The sequence below is a fragment of the Amborella trichopoda genome, chromosome 1 (genome assembly GCF_054954075.1).
Source record: "Amborella trichopoda isolate Santa Cruz 75 chromosome 1, AtrichopodaSantaCruz75HAP2 v2.0, whole genome shotgun sequence".
NCBI classification, from domain to species: Eukaryota; Viridiplantae; Streptophyta; class Magnoliopsida; order Amborellales; family Amborellaceae; genus Amborella; species Amborella trichopoda.
In genome coordinates this window covers 52,681,919-52,703,027 of record NC_142336.1, presented here as the reverse complement: position 1 = coordinate 52,703,027, position 21,109 = coordinate 52,681,919, and the positions used below count along the sequence as shown (strand labels likewise).

General features: G+C 36.9%; 1 protein-coding gene across 15 annotated transcripts in view; it reads left to right on the top strand.

Moving 5' to 3' along the window:
- Positions 1-2,881: 2,881 nt before the first annotated feature.
- The window catches only part of PEX14 (peroxin 14), a 36,812-nt gene continuing 18,584 nt past the window's right edge, over positions 2,882-21,109 (top strand). For 2 of the 15 annotated variants that reach the window (XM_088873010.1, XM_088872969.1), the window contains exons 1-9: positions 2,882-3,210; positions 3,789-3,868; positions 4,120-4,213; positions 7,159-7,403; positions 8,237-8,285; positions 8,500-8,678; positions 15,947-16,133; positions 16,260-16,412; positions 18,169-18,239. In XM_088873010.1, the coding sequence (XP_088729136.1) occupies positions 4,159-4,213; positions 7,159-7,403; positions 8,237-8,285; positions 8,500-8,678; positions 15,947-16,133; positions 16,260-16,412; positions 18,169-18,239 (939 nt within the window). In that variant the 5' untranslated portion in view covers positions 2,882-3,210; positions 3,789-3,868; positions 4,120-4,158. Of the gene's footprint in view, positions 3,211-3,288; positions 3,485-3,618; positions 3,869-4,119; positions 4,214-7,158; positions 7,404-8,236; positions 8,286-8,496; positions 8,679-15,946; positions 16,134-16,259; positions 16,413-18,168; positions 18,240-21,109 lie in introns of those variants that run through there. The other 13 variants (XM_088873002.1, XM_088872967.1, XM_088873003.1 and 10 more) reach the window with 9 other exon arrangements.

The window sequence follows — 21,109 nt, the reverse complement described above, 5'->3', positions numbered from 1 at the left end:
GGGATCTCTAAAAGTATTTTCATAACACCCATTATCTTGCCCCTTTTCACACCAGTCAGGCGTCCACATGATTCTTTTCCTGGAGAGCGAGGTTGAGATATGAGTATTAGGTTATAAGCACAATGTACGTGGGTAACATTACTAAAAGGATGAAGTTTATGTAAGGCCAAGGCTTTATGAGAACAAATCTCAAATCCCCGTCTAGTTATGAGGATAGCACTTTCGGCAACATAAATATCTATGATGGGTCGAAAATTAATTTCTACAACTAACAGTAGTAAAATTTGAAACTAAAAAAATGTATGGATCTGTGGATCTATGAACACTTATTTTTAGTGCTAAATAGACGGTCTAGATAATTTGTTACAATATACACTATTTTTAGAGCTTGAAATTATAATTTTTTTTACAACTATAATTTTCAGACCGAGATTATCAATATAAAAGTTTCTAATGCTTGAATTACAATTTTCGATGAGTTATGAGTTGAGGCTTTATTAACCGTGGTAGGGCCGCAGCCCTATCACACCATTTTCCTTAGTGGGAAAGTATATCATTCCTGTTGCCATCTGAGTTCGTACAGTTTGCTTGGAGCAGGTGCCCTTTTATGCGCTGCGTTTTTTTGCAATGACTTAAATAGTGTTTGGGCATCCCTATGATATGCAGACCTCGTACTCCAAGGCAAAGGCTTTTGGTTTCTATACTCCCCACCCTACAATAATATTTACCAAATATAAAAATGGAGAAGAGGGTCACTTCCCATTATTAATAACACAGTACTTTGGGAAAATTATTAGAATAATTATGTGAGATGAACTATTTAACATTGTGTGTTTAGTGTTTGATTTAATATCAATTATGCATCATGATCATGGAATAGTATCAAAATTATAAAATACTAAAAGACCTGGTTTCTATGCGTCCAGGCCCTCCCCAAACCAAGTGCGGCCTAAGAACTCCACCTCATCTGTTAAATAGATGGTGGAGATTGCACCCTTAACTTTTGGTAGGGCAACGGCACACACCGCTTTGGATCCTTATTCAGACCATCAAGTAGGATCAGGTCTAAGTCAAAACATAAAAGAAATTTAAAAATTGCACCATTTTGCACCCAACTAAACTTGAGTGTGGTCAATCTGGTTAGCCTGAACTTAACCCGACCCGATTGTTGCCCTTAACGCTATAAGATGGGTTTACGCTGGACTCATCCCAATTATACAGGCTATGTTTGGTAAACATCCAAAAACAGGCATGGATATGTTTTACATAGGTACAACAGAAAAGCAAAGAAAGAAAGACGAGGGGAAGAGGAATGAGAGCAAAAAGAAAAATAAAAAGGAAACAGGGAAAAGATAAGAAAGAAGGGCTCGCAAGAAGAGCCTAATCTGGCAAGGCTATCAGCAGCATTAAAATCGACGTTGTGGATAAGAAAGTCCAAATGATGATGCCTCATACATCAAGCTAAATAAGTTTATCGAAAACATAGGGCTAAATAAGTTTCTTTTACTGAAAAGGTATATATAAGGTGAACTTTATACAATTGGAGTAAGGCGCACCTCAAAAACTCATCGAAAGAAAATGTTCTTTTGATGCTAAAAAATTGTCAAAATGATCATCTTGATTTGGAGATGTAGAACATGAAAAGGAAAAAGATTTCAAGTTATAAAAATAATGCATTTTGTAATGCATTATCTGGACCATCTATTTTCAATTTTTTTTTATTGTTTATAAATCATCTACACCATATTTTTATCTTTAAATTTTATAGTTATGGGTGATAATAGATTTTAAATGCCAACACAAAGTTTTCTAGCATCTAACGGCTTTCGGCCTAACTTTGAGGTGCGCATTACTTTGATTGTTTAAGGTTGCAGCTTGTGCAAACCTCACCCTTCTTTTACTCTGATTATTACTAAATGGAAAAAGTTTATATAAGGCGCGGATCTTATGTTAATTATATAAGTAAGGCGGACAGTAAAACCTTCTAAGAAAACACTTGTTTTAAGGCTAGAAGACCCTCAAATTGGTCATCTCAACCTTGGATGTATGAATATGCAAAACAAAGCAGTCAGTCTTGAAAATCATGCAACTTGTCATAATACATTATTTGGATTATTTATTTTTATACTTTTCAAGTACTTATAGATCTGTTCGACCTATACCAATTTTGGAGCTTTGAATTTCATGATTAGAGATGAAAGTAGATTTTTAGGCTATCGTAAGGGTTTTTGACACCAAAGTTACATTATCCATTTTGGAGCATTGAATTTCATGATTAGAGTTGAAAGTAGATTTTTAGGCAATCATAAGGGTTTCTGACACCAAAGTTTCATTATTCGTTGGCTTTTGAGGATGTACCTTAATTTATATATTTTTTGGGTAAGTAAAAATTATGGATAAGTCAGTGGGTATTTGGGCCACTACCTTTTGGTGAGAATGAAGTAAAAAACTTCATCATAAGGTTAGTTGGTACTATCATCAAGGCCCCAGCCTATTCTCAATGTGCATTAATTTGATTGTTTAAGATTGACATATTTCATAGCCCACAAGAAGTTTCTAGAAAAATTGACTTGGAAAAATATTGAAAGTAATAACAAAGAGTGTTTTATAAGTCTGTCTCACAAACATTCATCTTTTTCCTATCCAAAATGAATTGAGATTTTATCTTATTTTATTTTCTTTTTATATTTATAATCATGGATCTATACAAATTTGGATCCAAGATCCATATAAAAATTGGATGTTAGAGGGAGCCCGCAGGAGAATACTATTAGTCGGGGGACTCATAAAAACCGGGTCAAAATAATAGTAGTACAAAGCCAAGCTGTTGTCCATCCCAACAGACCTTTAAGTAGGGGAAATAAAATAAGCGAAGGAGTTTGAATGTAGTCCATATACCAGAGCTAAAGGCTGCTGCGATTCGTTGAGATAAAACGGAGAAGGGGTTGTCATTTTTGGAGTGATTTCGATGAGGTGATATCGGTGGCCCTCATCCTCCTCCTCTCTCTCTCTCTCTCTCTCTCATCATCATCAAACTGATATGACATAACCCCAGTTTCTCTCTCATCGCCGCATTCAAAAACCCCAGTCTCTCTCTCTATCGATCATCCCCACCAATTTCTCTCTCATCACCGCATTCATAAACCCACTTTCTCTCTCTTCGTCAATCATCTACCTACAGTTCTTGTTTGCTTCCCAATACATATCCAGGTATTTATCTTGAATCAGTTTTATTACTCTGGTTTTATCCTTGTCATGGTATCTGCTGTTTTAGTGGTTTTTTTGTTTAGAAATCATGCTCAGTCTTGGCTAATAGGCCAAAATTTTCAGTCCCGCATTAAGTCAGTAAAGCTTTGCCGTTGACGCAAATGATCACAAGCTTTAATTGGGTAAAGAAAAAATTGGTTTATAAACCTCAAACCCTAAAATTAGATTCTCCTTAGAGATGCAACTCTCCAAAAATATCAGAGACCAAAGATTAAAGGTAGGGAAAAAAAATCTAATTGCCCTATTTTTGACTCTTCTGAGTTCACATTATTTACCAATTAAAAAGGTATTACAGATGAAACCTCTCTCAAGAAAAAATGGCGTTACTTAAAAATCAGTTTTGGATTCTAGGGAGCTTCAGTTGGAAATCCCATCGATTTGCAGCGTCTAGATGGGTTTCACAAGAGAGAAGAATAGATACCTTTGAGAAGAAAAGAACCAAAAAAAATAGAGAGAATATCAATTATTGAGTTAAGGATGATCGTGGTTGATGGAAGTGTTGTGGGTGTCGGTTTCAGCAGGGTACAGGAGAGAGAAAGAAGAAGGTTAAAAAAACTTTTACACAGTATTACGGTGTATCTAAAATACAGTAATTTGTTGGGTATGTGCTATTTATCTGTTTCTTGCTATGATTTTCATATGGGGAATTATTTTTTATTGGTTTCTCTGTGATGGACTTGATTTTTGTAAATTAGGTCTTAAACCGATTCCAATCAAATGTTTATGGTTATTGAAATATCTTCTCAATTTAGTCTTTTTTTGGAAAGTTATAATCATTTAATGTGATTTTTCCATCTATCTTAAGAAATTGATTGAGTACTTTGTGAAAATGGGTCATTTCATTTTTTGTAGGTGTGAAGTTGTGCTAGCAAATAGAGAGGATAGAGGAACATGGCAACCGATTCTAGTGCACCAGGTCTAGGAAATGAGAAAGCCGGAACCCCAGGTAAAATTTTATACAATCATATGCTTCCTTTTTGTTGGTCTAATAAGGGTGAGGACCTTAAACTTTCTTTTATCCCATCCCAAGCCCAGCCAAAGGAGGTGGGTTACATAAATTTGGCAGCCAGTGTAAAATTTTCCCACATCTTATCATATGAATCATGAACCTATTTTATATGAATAGAGGAGCAAGATTCATGTAGCCGACCCCAAATAATTGGGATATGATGTTTCCTTTTTGTATTTAATTAATGAACTTCTCCATGGTTGCTGAGTTCAAACTGCAAACTAGGTTTGAGATGTAAATGCACATAAGTGAGAATTAGTAGCTCTTAGTAACTTTCTCTCTTATCATCTCAAATTTGTTTTGTTTGGCATTCCAATTCCATATATGGCATTCTCTCTTCATGGAACACTATATATAGAGCCCTGCCTTCGCCACCTAATTGTTGTCTTTGGGGCGCCTTAATTATGATGCACCCATCTAGGTAGTGCCTTTCGCATTCTTAAATCTTGAGAACAAAAGACATCATGGATTGTTGTCGCTTCATGTTAGATGAACTTTGGATATGACATTTGCAGTGTGGCAGTACTTTTTGGCCCTAATTTTCCAATTTGTTTGGTTCTTTAGTGTGCTTAAAGGTCTTCCACATTGTAAGTACTTAGGGCTCTTCCGTCCATTTGTTTTTTTGTTATATTATTAGATCATGTTTGTATACCATGATTTGCATTTGTTTCTGTGATATGCAAAATATCTTAAAGCAGTTTCTAAATGCATTGATGCACTTATATGTACTTTTATATTGATGTCCTTGTATGTTGCAATTAGGTAGGTATAATAAGCATATTGTCAAACGTATACCAGGTCTTGAATGTATGGACTCTATAGTTTACAAATGAAAACTTTAAGTCAACATTAGCTTTGCCCCCATGTTGGAAAAACTGGGCGATCTAACTGGTGACCGCCCGGTTAGATCAGAACTGGCCACTGATTGGTTCCGGTTTCGGGCGGTTTGGTGATCAACCTGTTTTTTTTAAAAAAAATTCAAAAAAAAATGTATATAAAATCCCAAACACAAGGAATTTGGTTTGTAATACATTTTTTAATATTCTTTACATTATGGCAAAGATTAGAAAAATTCATTAATACTCACATTTATATTTTCCCATCTTTTTCAAATTTTTGTTAAAATACCACTAGGTACCAATTGATTCTTTAAAATTCATTTTTTTCATTAATTTTCAACTTCATTTGAATGTGTTTTGTTTAATCATTCTTTATATGATTTTCATATTTTAGTAGATTTTTTTTGTATCTTTTTTATTTTTCTCAACAATTTTTTGACCACCCGGGACATGTCCTGTTAGAACAGCTGCATCGGCTGATTTATCGGTTAGGCTGGTTAAACCGCCTCCGGCCCCATGTCCTGTTAACTGTTCCGGTTCGATTTTGTGAACATTGCTTTGCCTTGATTATGATAGGGTATCGTGGCCTTCCCTTGGACTAGTTTGATTTTTTTTTAGGCAAACTTGAGATTTGTTTAATGATGCACTTTGGTATTTTATATTTTGTATTTTTTTCAGTGAAACTAGAATTATTTGACCTTTTGGTTTCTTTTAGTTGTCTTGGGTTATTTATGTCTTTTGGTGTTGTAGAGAATTCATGGGTAGTTTACTATTTTTATTGTTCGATTTTAAGGGTTATTCGGATGATTGTGTAAGTTTGTATAAAAGGGGATAGAGGGACGTCTAGCCCCTAGGTGACTATTTTGTTTTTGAGAAATTTTTGAGAGAGATAAAAAAAAAGGACTTGCTTATTCCTGTGATTGAAGATAAAGTTATTCTTTAATTCTCGCTTATCTTCTTTTCTCATCTTCTTTCCCTTTCTTCCCTTTTCTTTCCTTAAATTCTTTTGTCCTCCCCTTTCTTTTCACCTATTCCCTTTTCTTTCCCTTAATTTTTTCGTCTATTCTTTCTTCCCCCCTCCCTTCTTCCTTTTACTTTCTTCCATTTTTTTCCTAAATTTTTTTGTCCGCTCTTTTCATTTTGCTGCTCTTTTATTTGCCTTTTAAATACTTTTGCCCTCATCCACCTTATTTTCTTATTTTCTCTTTTCCCTTATTATTTGATTCTTCTCTCTTTCTCGCTTCTTTTTTGTTATCTGTTTATATTTTTGCCTTACAAATGAACCTCCCCCATTCCTAAATTTTACTCCTAACCCAACACCCTAGAGCTAAATCACGGGTGTCCTGCTGCAACTAACTAAAGCTATTCATCTTCTTCACTTTGGGCTGTGCTCTAGCCTTAGGCTTGATTGGAATCTGATTTTGTTCGAGAGGTTTCAATTCATTTCGGATAGTGAACCTCACCTCCTTGGCATTAAAACGAATTCGTCGATTGCATGTTTGATTTAAGAACAGCTGCTTAATTTTAGGGTCTTGTATCCGAAGATTAGTGAGTGGAAAATCATAGGTTGCATCAAATTACCAAAACGACAAAGATAGCTTTGCCCTTCTTAATAGGGTAGAGCTTTTACAACAACATGACAGGTGGGAGTTGATTTGCAAGATGAAACAGTCTTGTAAAGAATTGAAGAGTTATTATTTTATCATTGCGAGAGTGAATATCTTATAATTGTTAGTATTCATGGACTAGGCCCTATTTCATGATGGCAATAGTGAAATTAGATAGTTATCAAACCAGTGTGCCTTGTTTCTAAGATTCTTCTCATGAAGGGATCTAATCATGTATAGCTTGACATGTGAATTCGTGTTTCTTACATTTATTTTGAGAAAAGTAAGATTGGGCCTTATTATTATTTTTGGTTGTGGCATATATTCTCTATAATTTTGATGTATTATTGATTTTTATATTCTATACCTCATTGCTTTCTTGGATATGCTTCTAATGTTTTTTATTACAAAGATTAACTTTTTTTCTGGTATACAGGGGTGGAACCTTCTAAGCCAACAGGAGATTATGAGAATGGTGCTAATGTTGGGGCAACAAACGAAAATGGTGGTAAGTCAGTGTTTGTGAACTCAGAGCCAATGAGGGAAGACCAAGTGCAGAATGCTATCAAGTTCTTATCACATCCTAAAGTTCAAGGTTCTCCGGTCGTGTTTAGGCGTTCTTTCCTTGAAAGGAAGGGCCTGACAAAAGAGGAGATTGATGAAGCATTTCGTCGCGTACCTGTAAGCAAACTATTATTTGATGCTTGTGATATGTGCTCTAATTTTGTCTCAGTTAGAAGTCCTCATAAGTTGTTGTGTAAGATAATATTTTTCACGAAAATGCAGATTATTTATTCGTTGATATGGATATGAAAGCATACTATTATGGAGTGGACAATAGAAGTAGTCCTTCAGGGCATCACAATTCATTAAAATGGTGGTGATGTTTGTGAGAGAGTGGGACCCTTCAGAACATGACATGATCCTAATGGTTGGTCTCACTCTGTCTCCATCAGTGTCTATAATTTCAGTTGACAATGATGATTCAATGCACACGACAAGAAGGGATAGAATTGGAAATGAATACATTCTGGAGAACTTAGGTATGACTCCAATAGGTGATAAGATGAGAGAAAGTAGACTTAGGTGCGCTGGCCATGTGCAACGCAGACCCATTACAACCCATGTTAGGAGGTGCGAGTTGGTTCAAGTGGAAGGCTAAAAAGTTGTAAGGGGTAGGCCCAAAAGGACATGGTTGGAAGTAGTGAGAAAGATGTGGGTACTTATGACCTCACTGAGGGTATGACCCTTGATAGAGCAAAATGGCGAACTAGGATTCGTGTAGCTGATCCCAAATTGTTAAGAAAAGGCTCTGATGATGATAAATGATGATTCAATGCACTATGGTTTTTCCATAGTCTATTGTGTTATAGCATACTTCTTGTGTACACGCACACACACACACACACACACACACACACACACACACACACACACACACACACACACACACACACACACACACAGAGAGAGAGAGAGATGCTTGTACTTATGATGGTTGCTATAAATTCCAGGACCCTCCATCAAATGCCTCTACCACACAAGTTGCTACTTCTACCCAAGGTAATCCATTTTAGCAGGTATAGAGCTTTTATGCATTCTCCTAATAACTATATTCATACTTTTGTGGTCTCCAATGGACAAAGTGATGGATTGCCTCAGTTCATCAGAGTTGAACTCTCCAATCATAGATTTAGAATAATTTGTTGTGATATAATATTACTACTAAAGGGTATTTGATTTTCCTATTAATTCATTTTTCTTTGGCTTATAGAAGGGCAGTTGCAGTCTGCTCTTACTGTGCAGCCTCAGCCTCCCGTCCATACCTTACAGCCTGCTGCTGTTACAACAATGACAGTCCCAACACCTCAGAAGTCTGGATTTCAGTGGTCCCATATTGCTTTAGCCGTAGGATTGTTTGCTGCTTCAGGAGCTTGCACAGGTCTTCTTTTTAAGGTACTTTTTATCAAGGTTTCATAAAACGCTAGGCGGCCTGCTGGCCCTCAGCCCCTAGCGCCTAGGCGGGCGCCCAGAACCTCGGGTGCTCTATTGTGCAAATTCTTAGCATTTATCCAAATGCTCATATATGCATATATATTTGTGTCGAATTTTATAATTTATTCCATTTGAAAATATTGCAAGTACGCTATATACGTTTTTATATACCAACATATCACATCTTTCAGGTTGAGAATAAACTTATTCAAAACATTTTCAATCCATACAAAACATTTAAAAGTCTAATAGGCTATTGTAAGGTCTCCAACTCCATATTCCATATTCATAAAATAAACCATAGTAACATCCAAGTCTCCAACTCTCCAAGTCTTCAACAAACTGACCTCCAAAACTATAAAAAACCATTAAACCAACAACAAAATAGTCCAAAAAGGCAAAAAAAATATAAACCACATAACAAAATAAAAATAGTCCAAATGTCTAAAGCCCAAACCAAGATGGTGCAATAAAGTTACTACAAAAGAATAGAGAAGACATCAATAAGAATCAAAATCATCATCTTCATTGTGGTCATCTGCATCAGAATTGAGGCTGTCATCATCAGAATCATCACCCTCTTCAACATATTCCTCTTCTTCCAGAGATTCTTCTGAATCTGCTTCCTCTTCCTCTATCTCCCTCCGTGAAGTACCAGCAGAAGAAGTTCCTTGAGTCGCCCTCTTAGGATCAGAAGCTTGCCTCGGAGCCTCCTCGACCATTTCCCAATGCAAACCCTCCCCAGGGAAGACCTCCTCAATTCCAGGGTTACTAACTAGCCAATCTGAAGCATTCTCCATGTCTTTCGAAGAGGTAGGATCCTTCTTTGGCTGGTTTTCTTCTCCTTGAGCTTTTGATTCTCTCTAACAAAAACCAAGTCATTGAGCTTCTTTTGCTCAAGCCTATTTCTTCTCTTTGTATGCACCTATAAGGAAAAATGCATAAGTAACTACTATGAGTCTATGGTCTTTTTACCTTCTATGAATCTATATTACAAAATGAACTTATATTCTTCTAAACAAGCAAAACATATAAAATTGTAAAATAGTAAAATACCATCTCAAACGAACTCCAATTGCGCGCCCAATCAGAAGAGGTAGTTGTTAAACTCAAGATCCGTATAGCCATCTTCTGGAGGTTTGGAGTGTTACTCCCATGTTGTCTCCACCATTGGGCTGCAATATGTGGGCAACCTTTATAATTAATTTTAAGTATTTAACATTATCAAAACTTGAAAGTTGAAACTTAAAAGAAAATTATAATTTATAAAACAAAAGTCAAAAGTATAAAACAAAAGTCAAAATTATAAAACAAAGTAAAAAGTATACTACTTGGTTCGTCTTTGTTTCACTGTTTTAATGCCATATCTTTCCCAAATGACATCAAAGAACACTTGTATGAAATTAGCTCTTCAGTTGATATCTTATCTTGGATATGTGGATCGGGAACTAATTTCTCAAGCCATTCATTAAAACCTTCCATAATTAACCCTTTTGACTCATTATCCGCATCTGCATAAAAGAATTTGGGGTTCAAGTAGTACCCCGCTGTATGCAATGGTCTATGGAGCTGCCTATCCCATTTGTCATCTATAATCTCTCAAATTGGGGCATACTTGGTTGCATCATTTGCCCAAATTCTCTGCAATCTCGTTCTTAGCCCTTTCCATTGCATCATATATAAAGCCCATGGAAGGCTTAACAGCATCAACCAAGTGCAAGACCTTCACCAAGGGAAGAAATACTAATATTACATGCTTCACCCCATGCAAAAAATATTTCGAAAGAACAATATCCCGTGCCTTCTTCATCTCTGGACCACTTACACCTACTCTACTCCTTTGAAGCAAACATAGACCTTAATGCGATCCTCCTCTTATACATGCTCCGTAAACTGAGGTCGGCAGTGACAAATCTAGTGACCCCAGGCCTCACTAGCTCTATCTTTTTTTGTAAACTTGTGCATCATGCTAAAGGTAAGTATGCGATTGTATATGAAGATTGTGACCTCCTTAGCCTTAAAAATAATTCTTTTAATAGTAGGCAATTTATCAATGGCCTCAAGCATAAGATCTACGCAATGTGCTGTGCAAGTAATCCAAAATATGCGAGGCCTCTTCTATCGAAGCAAATGACCTGCAGCTAGATTGGGAGCGGCATTATCCGTGACCACCAGTGTTTCAAAAAGCACTAGGCGGGTCCTAGGTGGATTGGGGGGTCCAGGCCGCCCAATGCCTACGTTGGTCGCCTAGAACTTGGGTGGCTCAGTTGAATCCAAATAAGAATTCTGTAGTTATTTGAGTATCAGATAGTTATATTCAAATTATATTACATATTAGCATTTAGCACACATTCCATAAGCATAACCATAATCCATAAGTCGATTCATACTCCATATCCATATCCAATTAAAACTTAAAATATTCCAACGAACCAAATTATAAAACTATGAAAGTAATACTTGAAGACTCAAAAGAATCTTCAATAGTTCAAATGCTCAATACACAATACTTCAATCAAAGTTCAAACTTCAAAGTAACAAAGTTGAATAATTATTCAACAATCAACATTCATTCATGATCAGAAAATCTTGGGTCAGCTGCATTGGCATCATATTCATCGGAGTCGACGGAGTTGTCACCCTCCTCGACATATTGCGACTCGTCTTCCTCTGTCTCTTGTGAATCTGCCTCTTCTTCCTCCTCTTCCTCCACCCTTGTTCTTTGTACAGAAGCTCTAGTAATCCTAAGAGCGTCAACTGATGTTCTTGAAGCATCCATGACATGTCCCATGTCAATCCTTCATGTCCCTCGACTTCATCATCATCAACTAACCACGCCATAACATTGTCCATATTTTTTGATCTGATGGGGTCTCTATTATCTCTCTTAGCAAATCTGTCTTTCAATAATCGATTGTACTTTGACATAGACAAAGTCATTGAGCTTCTTTGATTCAAGTCTGTTCTTTTTCTTTGTGTGAACCTAACAACATAAAATGAAAGTGAACTAATTAAAATCTAATATCTATGGTTCACATGTTATTTATACAATTATACAAATTACCCTTATGGCCTAACCTCTTCAAAAGTACTCCAATTGCGCTCACAACTGGATGAAGTGGTTAGGTTTAAGATCCAAATGGCCAACTTTTGTTAATTTGGAGAACTATGCCCATGTTGGCTCCACCAATGGGCTGCAAAGAAAGAAAAAAAATCATAAATAAATAATAGAAATACTTGATTACTTGAACAGTTGAACTTGATGAAGATGAACTTAAGAATATTATTAATATAATAATATTTAATACCTGGATTAATTTTGGTCCGTTGCCTCATCGCCATTGGACTCCCAAAAGACTTTAATGAGCACTTGTAATTTATCAGCGCATATAATATCTTGCATTTCAAGTTCAGGGATTAGCACCTCTACACACTCATTAAATCCATCCATAATTGTGTCATTTGTTTGTATGTCCTTGTCAAAATAAAACAAAGGTGGGTTCAAAAAATAACCAGCTGCATGCAATGGCCTATGTATCTCATCAATAATTTCTTCATGATTGAAATTTTGGGCTCTCTCTCTTTTGCATTTCTCCATAGCATCATATATATAGCCTATAGAAGGCTTGTCACTATCAACCATGCGAAGGATTTTGATAAGAGGAAAAAATACCTTAAGAGCGTCCTTCATCCCTCGCTAAAAAGCCTTAAAAAGTATATCTCTCACCTTCTTCCCAACCTGAGCCTTGGACCACTTGCATGCTCTCCACTCATCCGAGGTAAGTATTTGCCTTAACTGCACTCTCCTCGAATGTATGCTATCTTGGCATAAGTACCAGGTCACAAATCTCGTGACTCCAGGCCTCACAATCTATTTTTTCTTTGTAAAGGTACATGTCATGTTGAGGGTGATATGGTGGCTATAAATGAAACTCGTAACATACTTGGCCTTCTTCATTGCACCTGATATCTCGGTTAAACCGCCAAGAGCCTCAAGCATGAGGTCTATACAATGTGCTGCACATGGTGTCCAAAAGATTCTAGGATAAGCTATGTGCAACAAATTATATGCAACAATATTAGGAGCAGCATTGTTTGTGACAACCTGTACAACAAGATGCTCCCCAACCTCCTTGATTCTCTTCTCTATCACTTGAAATATGTAATGGGCATCAAGGATATGATCAGAGGCATCAATAGATCTAAAAAAAACAGTCCCTACTGAAAAATTCACAAGCAAATTCATTTGACTTCTTCTCTTCTTATCACTCCAAGCATCAGTCATAAGAGAAACCCCATACTGAGCCCATGCATCTTTCTTACGTTCTATAGCTTCCTTCGTGGCACTCACTGCCTTTTTTAAAAAAGGCTCTGAAAGCTCATATGGGGTAAGGGGTTTCATCCCAGGGCCAAATTGGCCAATTGCCTCTACTGTAGCATAAAAGCTGCTTAAGCGAGCGGTATTGAAAGGAATGCCCGCCTCATAAAACCATGTAGCCAAATAATACGTAGCTTTATCTCTCTCTTCCTTCTTGATTCTATTTTCAATGGTGGTTTGGTTTTTTGTTTTCTCTCCTGCAATCTCAGGGTCAGGCCAAGGTAAGAAACTATCCATAGGGCCTCTAACCCGAGGTTTCTTTGTCCCAGAACCAGAAGCAATTACATCTCCCTTCCCCTTTCTTCTAATAATGGATTGCTCAACCTCTTGACATCCCTCCCCAATCATTTCCTCATCACTATCATCATCATCATCAAAATTGACTCGAACCCCAGACCTAATCTCTGCTATAGAGGTAAATCTCTCATCTTTTTTCATTTTCACCAAGTTCATAAAATTCTTGATTTCCTCTTTAACAACATCAGGAGTCTTTTTACATGGGGCAACATCCCCCCTGCTGTCGACAATATGTTTCTTGAACCGGTTTATGCTCCCCTTTCTATCATTTTCACAAAAATTGCATCTTATGCAATTTTTATCATTAGGATCTGGGTGATAGCCATATTTCCAATCGGGATCACCACTTTTATTAGATCCCGAAGAAGACATCTAAAAAATAATGCTAATTACTAAAGCAATAAAAAAAATCAACTTTAAGTTTGATTGCTCAATCTTCAAACTTCCATCTCAAGGATGTTTTTAAATACTCAAAATCTTCTAAAACACCCCCTAATAACTTTGCAAAACATTAAAAAGTAAATATAATACCAATGGGTGATGTTTTGATCAATTTTGGTTAACTTTGAGTAACCTGCAATATTAAAAAATTCACCACAATCTAGTTTTTTGGTGGTTTTCCCTCCCTAAATTTGGCTCAAACAAGGTTTAGGTTTCAAATGAACCTAAAACACGAATTTTTGGGCTTTAAAAACCAAAAACAATAATGTAAAATGCCCTCGTGAATTTTTTTTTTGCCCCTAGGCGGGGCACAGGCCCTGGGTTGGTCGCTAGGCGGGTTCCGTACCGCCTAGGCGGCCGCCTAGGGATTGACTGCCCAGATTGGCCGCCTAGGCCTGGGCAATGCGCCCAGGCGTTTCGGACTGCCTAGGCGGCCTAGGTGCTGAGCGGTCCGCTTTTTGAATCACTGATGACCACTTGAATTACAAGTTCCTCCCCAACCTCCTCAATGCCCTTATCAATGAAAGAAAATATGTAATGTGCATCATGAATATCATTGAAAGCATCAATTGAACGCAAAAAAACTGTGCCATTGGACAATTTACTAACAAATTCATGTTACTCCTCGTCCTATCACTCCATGTATTTGTCATTAAAGAAACAAAAAATTTAGCCCATTCCTCCTTATGGGTATTGAGATATTCGTTAGTATACTCGACTTCTTCCTTCAATAGCGGCTCTCCAATCTCATTAGGAGTTTGAGCTTTCAAACCTGACCCAAATTTCCCAATTGCTTCCAATATTGTATAGAAGCTATTCAAGCGAGCAATGTTAAAGGAAATGCTCGCGTGGTACATCCACCTCATACGAGGCTTCTTAGACCCAAAAGCCCTCTTGTTCTTAGAGCTTTGAGTATCAAGCATGGCTACCTCTTCTTCCCCTCTTCATCATCTTCTTCAGTGTCAATATTATCATAAAAAACATGGTCCCCTGACTTTAATTCTGTTATATATTTTGTTTTTGCAATTTTTTTATTCTTTTTACCTTCAATGTATTCCAAAATTTCTTTCTTTACAAGATTTGGGACTTTCTTACATGGGGCAACATCACCTCTAATACTGGCAAGATGTTTCTTAAATCTATTTATGCCGGTATTAGAAACATGTCCACAGGAATTGCATATAATTTTATTCATGTTATTCTTATTAGGGTTAACACAATATTTTCATCCCAGATCTCCACCCCTACTAGACCCTAGAAGACTTATCAAGTTGGAAAAATAAAACTCAAATAACTCAATCGAGTTACAAATCAACTCAAAAGTCTTCTAATGCCACCAATCGCACCCTAAAAATAATTTCAATGAGAAAAGAAAACGTTTTCAATCCACAAAAAGTACTTTCGATTCTCAGAAATTACTTTAGATTCTCAAAAATAAGTTGAGATTGAGGGTTTTTTTTTCACTTTGGGGGTTAAAAAATAAACCCCATAACATTTTTATACAAACTTGGGGGTCAAAATGATCTCCTTTGCCGTTTTGGACGAATTTAAAAATCCAAAACACCTTACGGCTCAAGGCGCCCCCCCCAGCCTACCTAGGTACAACCGCCTGTGTTCGGTCGCTTGGGTCGAGGCTTGCGGTTTATTTGTTCAGGCGGGACCGTTTTTTGAAACCTTGCTTTTTATGCTCTCTCTTTTCACATGGTATTGGTTGATGTTTGCTATGTTATCTCATGATGTATGGCACTATGAGCTATCCCGACGTTCACAAGCAAACTGTTGTAGAAATATGGTAATCATATCTTACTCTTGTGTCCCATTTATGCTACTTTTAAATTTAATCACATTTTTCCAAAAAATGTTACCCCTTTGTGTTTACTTCTGGTCTGTTCCAAAATTTAATCTTACATTACCAATGTATATATAATTTGTTCCAAATTTGAGGATTTGGTTCTGAAATATTAAATTTCATGCTACCCCCCTTATTTGTCTTGTTTATTTGACTTCTGGATGGTTGTAAGATTTAATGATATGCTACCCATATATCCCCCATTGCTTTACTTCTAAATGGTTCCAAAATTGGATATGGAGTTGATGTATTTTCTTTGTACAGAATGCTGTGGTTCCTAGGTTGAAGTCGTGGATTCGTAAGGTTGTCTCAGAAGAAGATGAGCTTGAGAAGAAGGACCAGTTAAAACCAAGACCGATCGATGAGGCTGCAGCTGCGGCAAAGGCAGCAGCAGCTGCTGCTGCTGAAGTGGCTAGAGCAAGTCAAGAAATGTTGCATGCGAAGAATGAAGGTCAGTTCTGTGGTGTTGGTGAAGAATTGGAAATATACTATTCATCTTAAAATTCCTCTGATGTTAATCAGGTACAAGTGATATTTAAATGTCTTGCTAACACTTACTGGTTCTGAATATACCCAGAGGGGAAGTACTTTGAGGCCTTCACCAAGTTGTTGGAAGTTCAAGTTGAGGAGATGAAGACGATGAGAAATACCATCTGCAACTTGGAGGGTATTAGAGAAAATCCTCGTGTGCTTGACCAGCAGATTAGTAAACAATTTCATTCTGAATCAGGCAATGATTGAATTTCAATCTCTCTCTCTCTCTCTCTCTCTCTCTATCCATGGTCACGTATATGATTTTTAGAACAGTGATTGCTTCCAGTTGGGAAGACGAGAATGTGAACTGCAGAAAATGTCGAAAATATTCTTCCGAACTCTATGCCTTGTGTGGAAAACTAACATTGTATTTATAACAGGATGCTATGATGTTTATTTGTTGAGTTTCAGAATTATTGTTCAAGTAGTTGAACAATTTTGTTTTTGAATATGTTAACATTGTATTACGGAAGGTGTACATGCCGAAAAATATAGGCTATCCACAGGCAGACGCCCTATTTACAGAGGGCACCAAAAAGGGTGCAAAAAAGAGAACAAAAAATAAAGGCCTATTTTACAACAAGTTACAAGATCAGAGCATTAAGAAGCCATAAAAAATGATCCAACCAAAAAAATTGCACATTAACTGGAGATGCTGTTTCCTTAGCGAGGGTGTCGGCTTCCTGATTCGATTCCTGCCAAATATGTCTCCATGAGACGAACATATTAACTGAAGTAGTTCAACAATGTTACCCCAAGGCTTCATATTCCTCGCAGCATTGAATCATTAGGATCTATTAATTTGATGTCTGTGACGCACCATTTAATATTCTCCATATAAATATAAGTAATTTTAGTACTGCAGTAATTTTAAATAAATATTTGAAATTGGTTATGTATAACGGTATCTTGTTGTAGGTAGATTCAAATATGAATGAAATAGTACTTTTTCGAAAAAACTTTCGAGAACAAGGAAAGTAAATTTTTTTTTATATCGTAATATTGTCATTTATTATAATGTTGTACAATAGAATTGTATTCCTTTAAATATTACTATGTTTTTATGTGTATCTTTTTTATTTTCTGTAGTTATTATATTTTGTGAGCATGCCAACTTATCAACAATTTTCTGCTGTCAGTGTCCATGGAAAACCAGATAGTAGGTGCTAGGTGGTACTTTTCTTCATTGACTATCAGTTTTAACTGCCTTTGATATAAGAAGAATAGATGTCCTCGATGCGGCTTTCTAGTTATTTTTCCAAAGTATGGCGACCAGTAATGAAATAGGCAAGTGTTGGTATTTGTTAGCAGTAGGGGAATGTATTTTATATTCTGTGCCAGCTTTGTAGAGTTGAGGGTCCCATGATGTGTCAGGGTTCTTGATTTGAGGGTCTCACACTTGTCTTCAAGGTTCTGATACATTCAAAGTGAAATGTTAGAGATTTCATTTGAATTTTCCAGTATCTATTTGCCCCTTGAGAGGTGATTCACTTATTTAATGTTTTGCCCCAAATTATCTTTATCGTGTATTCAAGCTAATGGCTTTGTCATAAACTACTCTAACAGAATTCACAGGGATTTGTGAAATTGATATCTCAAATATCCTGCTTATTGATCTCGTTTATAATCTCCATTGGTTTATAGTAAACGTTTGGATAGATACCATTAGGACATTTTGATTCATAATTTCAAAGCCTCTGCATTCATGTTGATCAATATCTTATTATACCCATGTGCATTTGAAATTTTATAGTTTAAGTTTTCCTGTGCTTTAATTGTTCTTTCGAGTACGAGTGTTGAGTTAGTCTTTGTGATAACTGGCACTGCATCAGTTCTCCTTCATAATGAAGTTTACAAGTTTACCTTTTCTTTGTCATCATGGCAGCTCTTGCTACTGTGTTGTATGTTCCTTTGATCTTGCTTATGTATTGGTTTTCTTCCATTTCATGCAGGGAGGCCTTTATCAGCGCCTGCATCTATCCAACCTGCAGGAGGAGCTCCACATTCACAACAATTTATGGATGTAGGTTCTACTTACCATGTATAGTATTTTCTTTTGTGATAGATAATCATTGATGGTATTTTTATGTTGCATATATGGAATTACCTAGACTTTAGCTTCTGTTGATGAAAGGGTGATATTCTTTATATTTTCTGTCTCCACTTTTGATTTGCAACGTTCTTTATATTTAATTTCATTTTACGTTTGGAACCAGCTTGGATGTGTCTTGAAAGAACTATCTTTCTCGTTACGGTCTTTGGAAGGGCTGAAGTGCGAATGATAAATAGTGTTATTTGTAGTTTAGTTTAATAGCTTTGTTGATACCTTATGAAGGTAGCAAGTACCACAGGCTATTAATTTTTACCTATTTTTTGTCTGAACCTGTTACAACAGTAGGAGTCAACTATGGCTTTTCACAGGCATTGTCTGAATGACTAAAAGAAACCTTTGGAGGAGAATGACAAAACTATATCATTCACTTTTCTTGATGAATGGAACTCCTGATTGCTTCTTCAGAAACATTGTGGCCTTAGAAAACGGGGAAACCTCCTCATGCGATACCATCATCAGTGATATATTTGGAATACTCATTTTATTTGCGGCCTATCAAAAAGAAACGTTAGTTTGAATTGCTTGTTTCTGTTGCAATTCTTATCTCCCCCAACTCACCCATCCCTTGAAGCCCCAGAATCATGCCATATGGTTCAGTCATGTTGAAGTTCCTAACTTACTTGCAAAAGGGGAGTTTCTTTATGTAACTCTCCTGCTTCTCTTGTTTGCTAAGATCGAAAGAGGTCTCTTTGGGGTTCAGTGAAAAAGATTAGGCTTCAGTAATGTGTTGTGGTTGGTTTTCATGTCAATGAGGTGTTTGAATTACCTCTGAGAGGATGGTGAAAGTAGTCGCTGTTTTTCAGACCTCTTGAATGCTGGGTAACCCTGAGTGCCCAGTTGATCATGGGCCCATGATGAGGAAAGATGCATAGTATTCGTAGTCTAACATCCACCGCCACCACCTTCGCTAAACCTATGTAGACATGGGAACACGTGTTGTTTTCTGAAAACATATTTGAAAGTGCCAAACATGGGTAACCAAACTGCAAGGTTCCCAAGAAGTTCATATAAGTATTTATGCCGACAGTTCTATTTATATATTAAATTTTCTTCAAATACTACATAAGGTTTGGAATTTGGAGGTAACGAAAAAATCTAAGATTTAAATAATATATTTAAAATTCTTTATGTAATATATTAAAATTTAAAAAATCATTATGTCACAGCCTCAATAAACAATTTGGCAAATTATCTAACAAAGAAAATAACTAAAAGATACTAGCATTTGCTTTTGTATTTGTTATTTGACTTTTTTTTTTTGTGCCTACATTTTGTCCAAGCGATGCTTATTTTATACTCTTAGTGATGGAATATTCACTGTTCTTTTTTTTTTTTTTTTATTGGTTGATTTTAATTTTTGTGGTCACCACCTAATAAGTGCACCTCAAACCATAGCATAAGCACCTACAGGAAAAGGAATAAAAATATCATCCATTTAATGTTCAATTGGATGAGACTACTCAAACAAGGACAGGATTACTGTTAGAAAACAATGTGTATAAATAGGTTCTCAAAATGTATGCCTAGGCAGAAAATGAATAATCTTTTTTCTTTTTCCGAAGTCGTTCACTTTGTATTGAGTAAAATGGAGTGTACAAAATATGAGGCAACCACGCAGATGGGTGCCCTATAATAAAACCCATAGGGCCCAAAAATGCTATACAATGTATAGAAGAAACACAAAGGACCATATTAATTACAATCCAGGATGATTATGCATTCAAGAAGTTGGCAAAGGTGCCAAAATGGAGTTGGATAAGGCTCCCTCAGCCAAAAGATTGTGGGCTGCGTTAGCTTCCCAAAAAATGTGCTACCATGAGACTCAAAGGCCCCTGCAAAAGTGTGAATTTTCATCAAATAAATCTGCATGGGCAGTCGGTGGAGCCAGAGGCCCAAGCGATGATGGTCCAAGAGCCCCCTTTGACCATCAGTTTAGGGCTCAAATTGGGGTTGAACTTTCAAAGGCCCTCCAAGAGGGCTACGGCCTCGGCATGGGTAGAATCTACGAAACCGATAGGGAGGGAGTAGGAAAGCAGGATCGAGGCATCATGGGATCTGAAAATGCCTTGTATTCCAGAGGGTCCCTAGTTGCCAAGTGAGCAACTTCAAAATTGAGTTTGGAGGTTCCTATGTCTGGTGGCCTCCAAAGTGCAGCCTGAGAAATCCTTGGAGGTCTCATGTTTAGCAAAGAGTGCCAATTACTATAAAAGTCAGAGTAAGAGAAGTCTTTGAACAATTTATGACATTATGATTTTTGGGCCAGAAGGATACTAAGGATCCTATTTTCTCAACTAAAGAGTACACCGAGGTTCCGTCATCCCTGAAAATTCTGTTATTTCTCTCACGCCAAATATCCCAAAGAAAGGCAGCCATAGAGGCCCTCCAAAACATTTTTCCTGCTTTAGGCCAGGGGAGGAGGAGGGAAACTTGGAAGTGTTGGGGGACGGATTGAGGGTTGACCCAAGACTAGTTGAATAAGAAAAGAAGGTCACTCCAGAGAGCTTTGGCAATCTCATAGTGAATAAAGAGATGCTCATTTGTTTCTTTGGCCTTTGACACATGGCACATCGATTGGGAAGTGGGACCCCACTTTTTGAATTTAATCAATGGCGAGCACTCTTTCATGGACAGCAATCCAACAAGAAACTTGTAACTTTGGGGAGACAGGACAGGTCCATGCCTTGGATGCCAAAGATAGAGGGGAATGTGGTCGGGCAGGTTGATGAGGAATGACCTGAAAGAAAGAGGAGACTGAGATTTGTCATGAGGCTTGTCTTCTC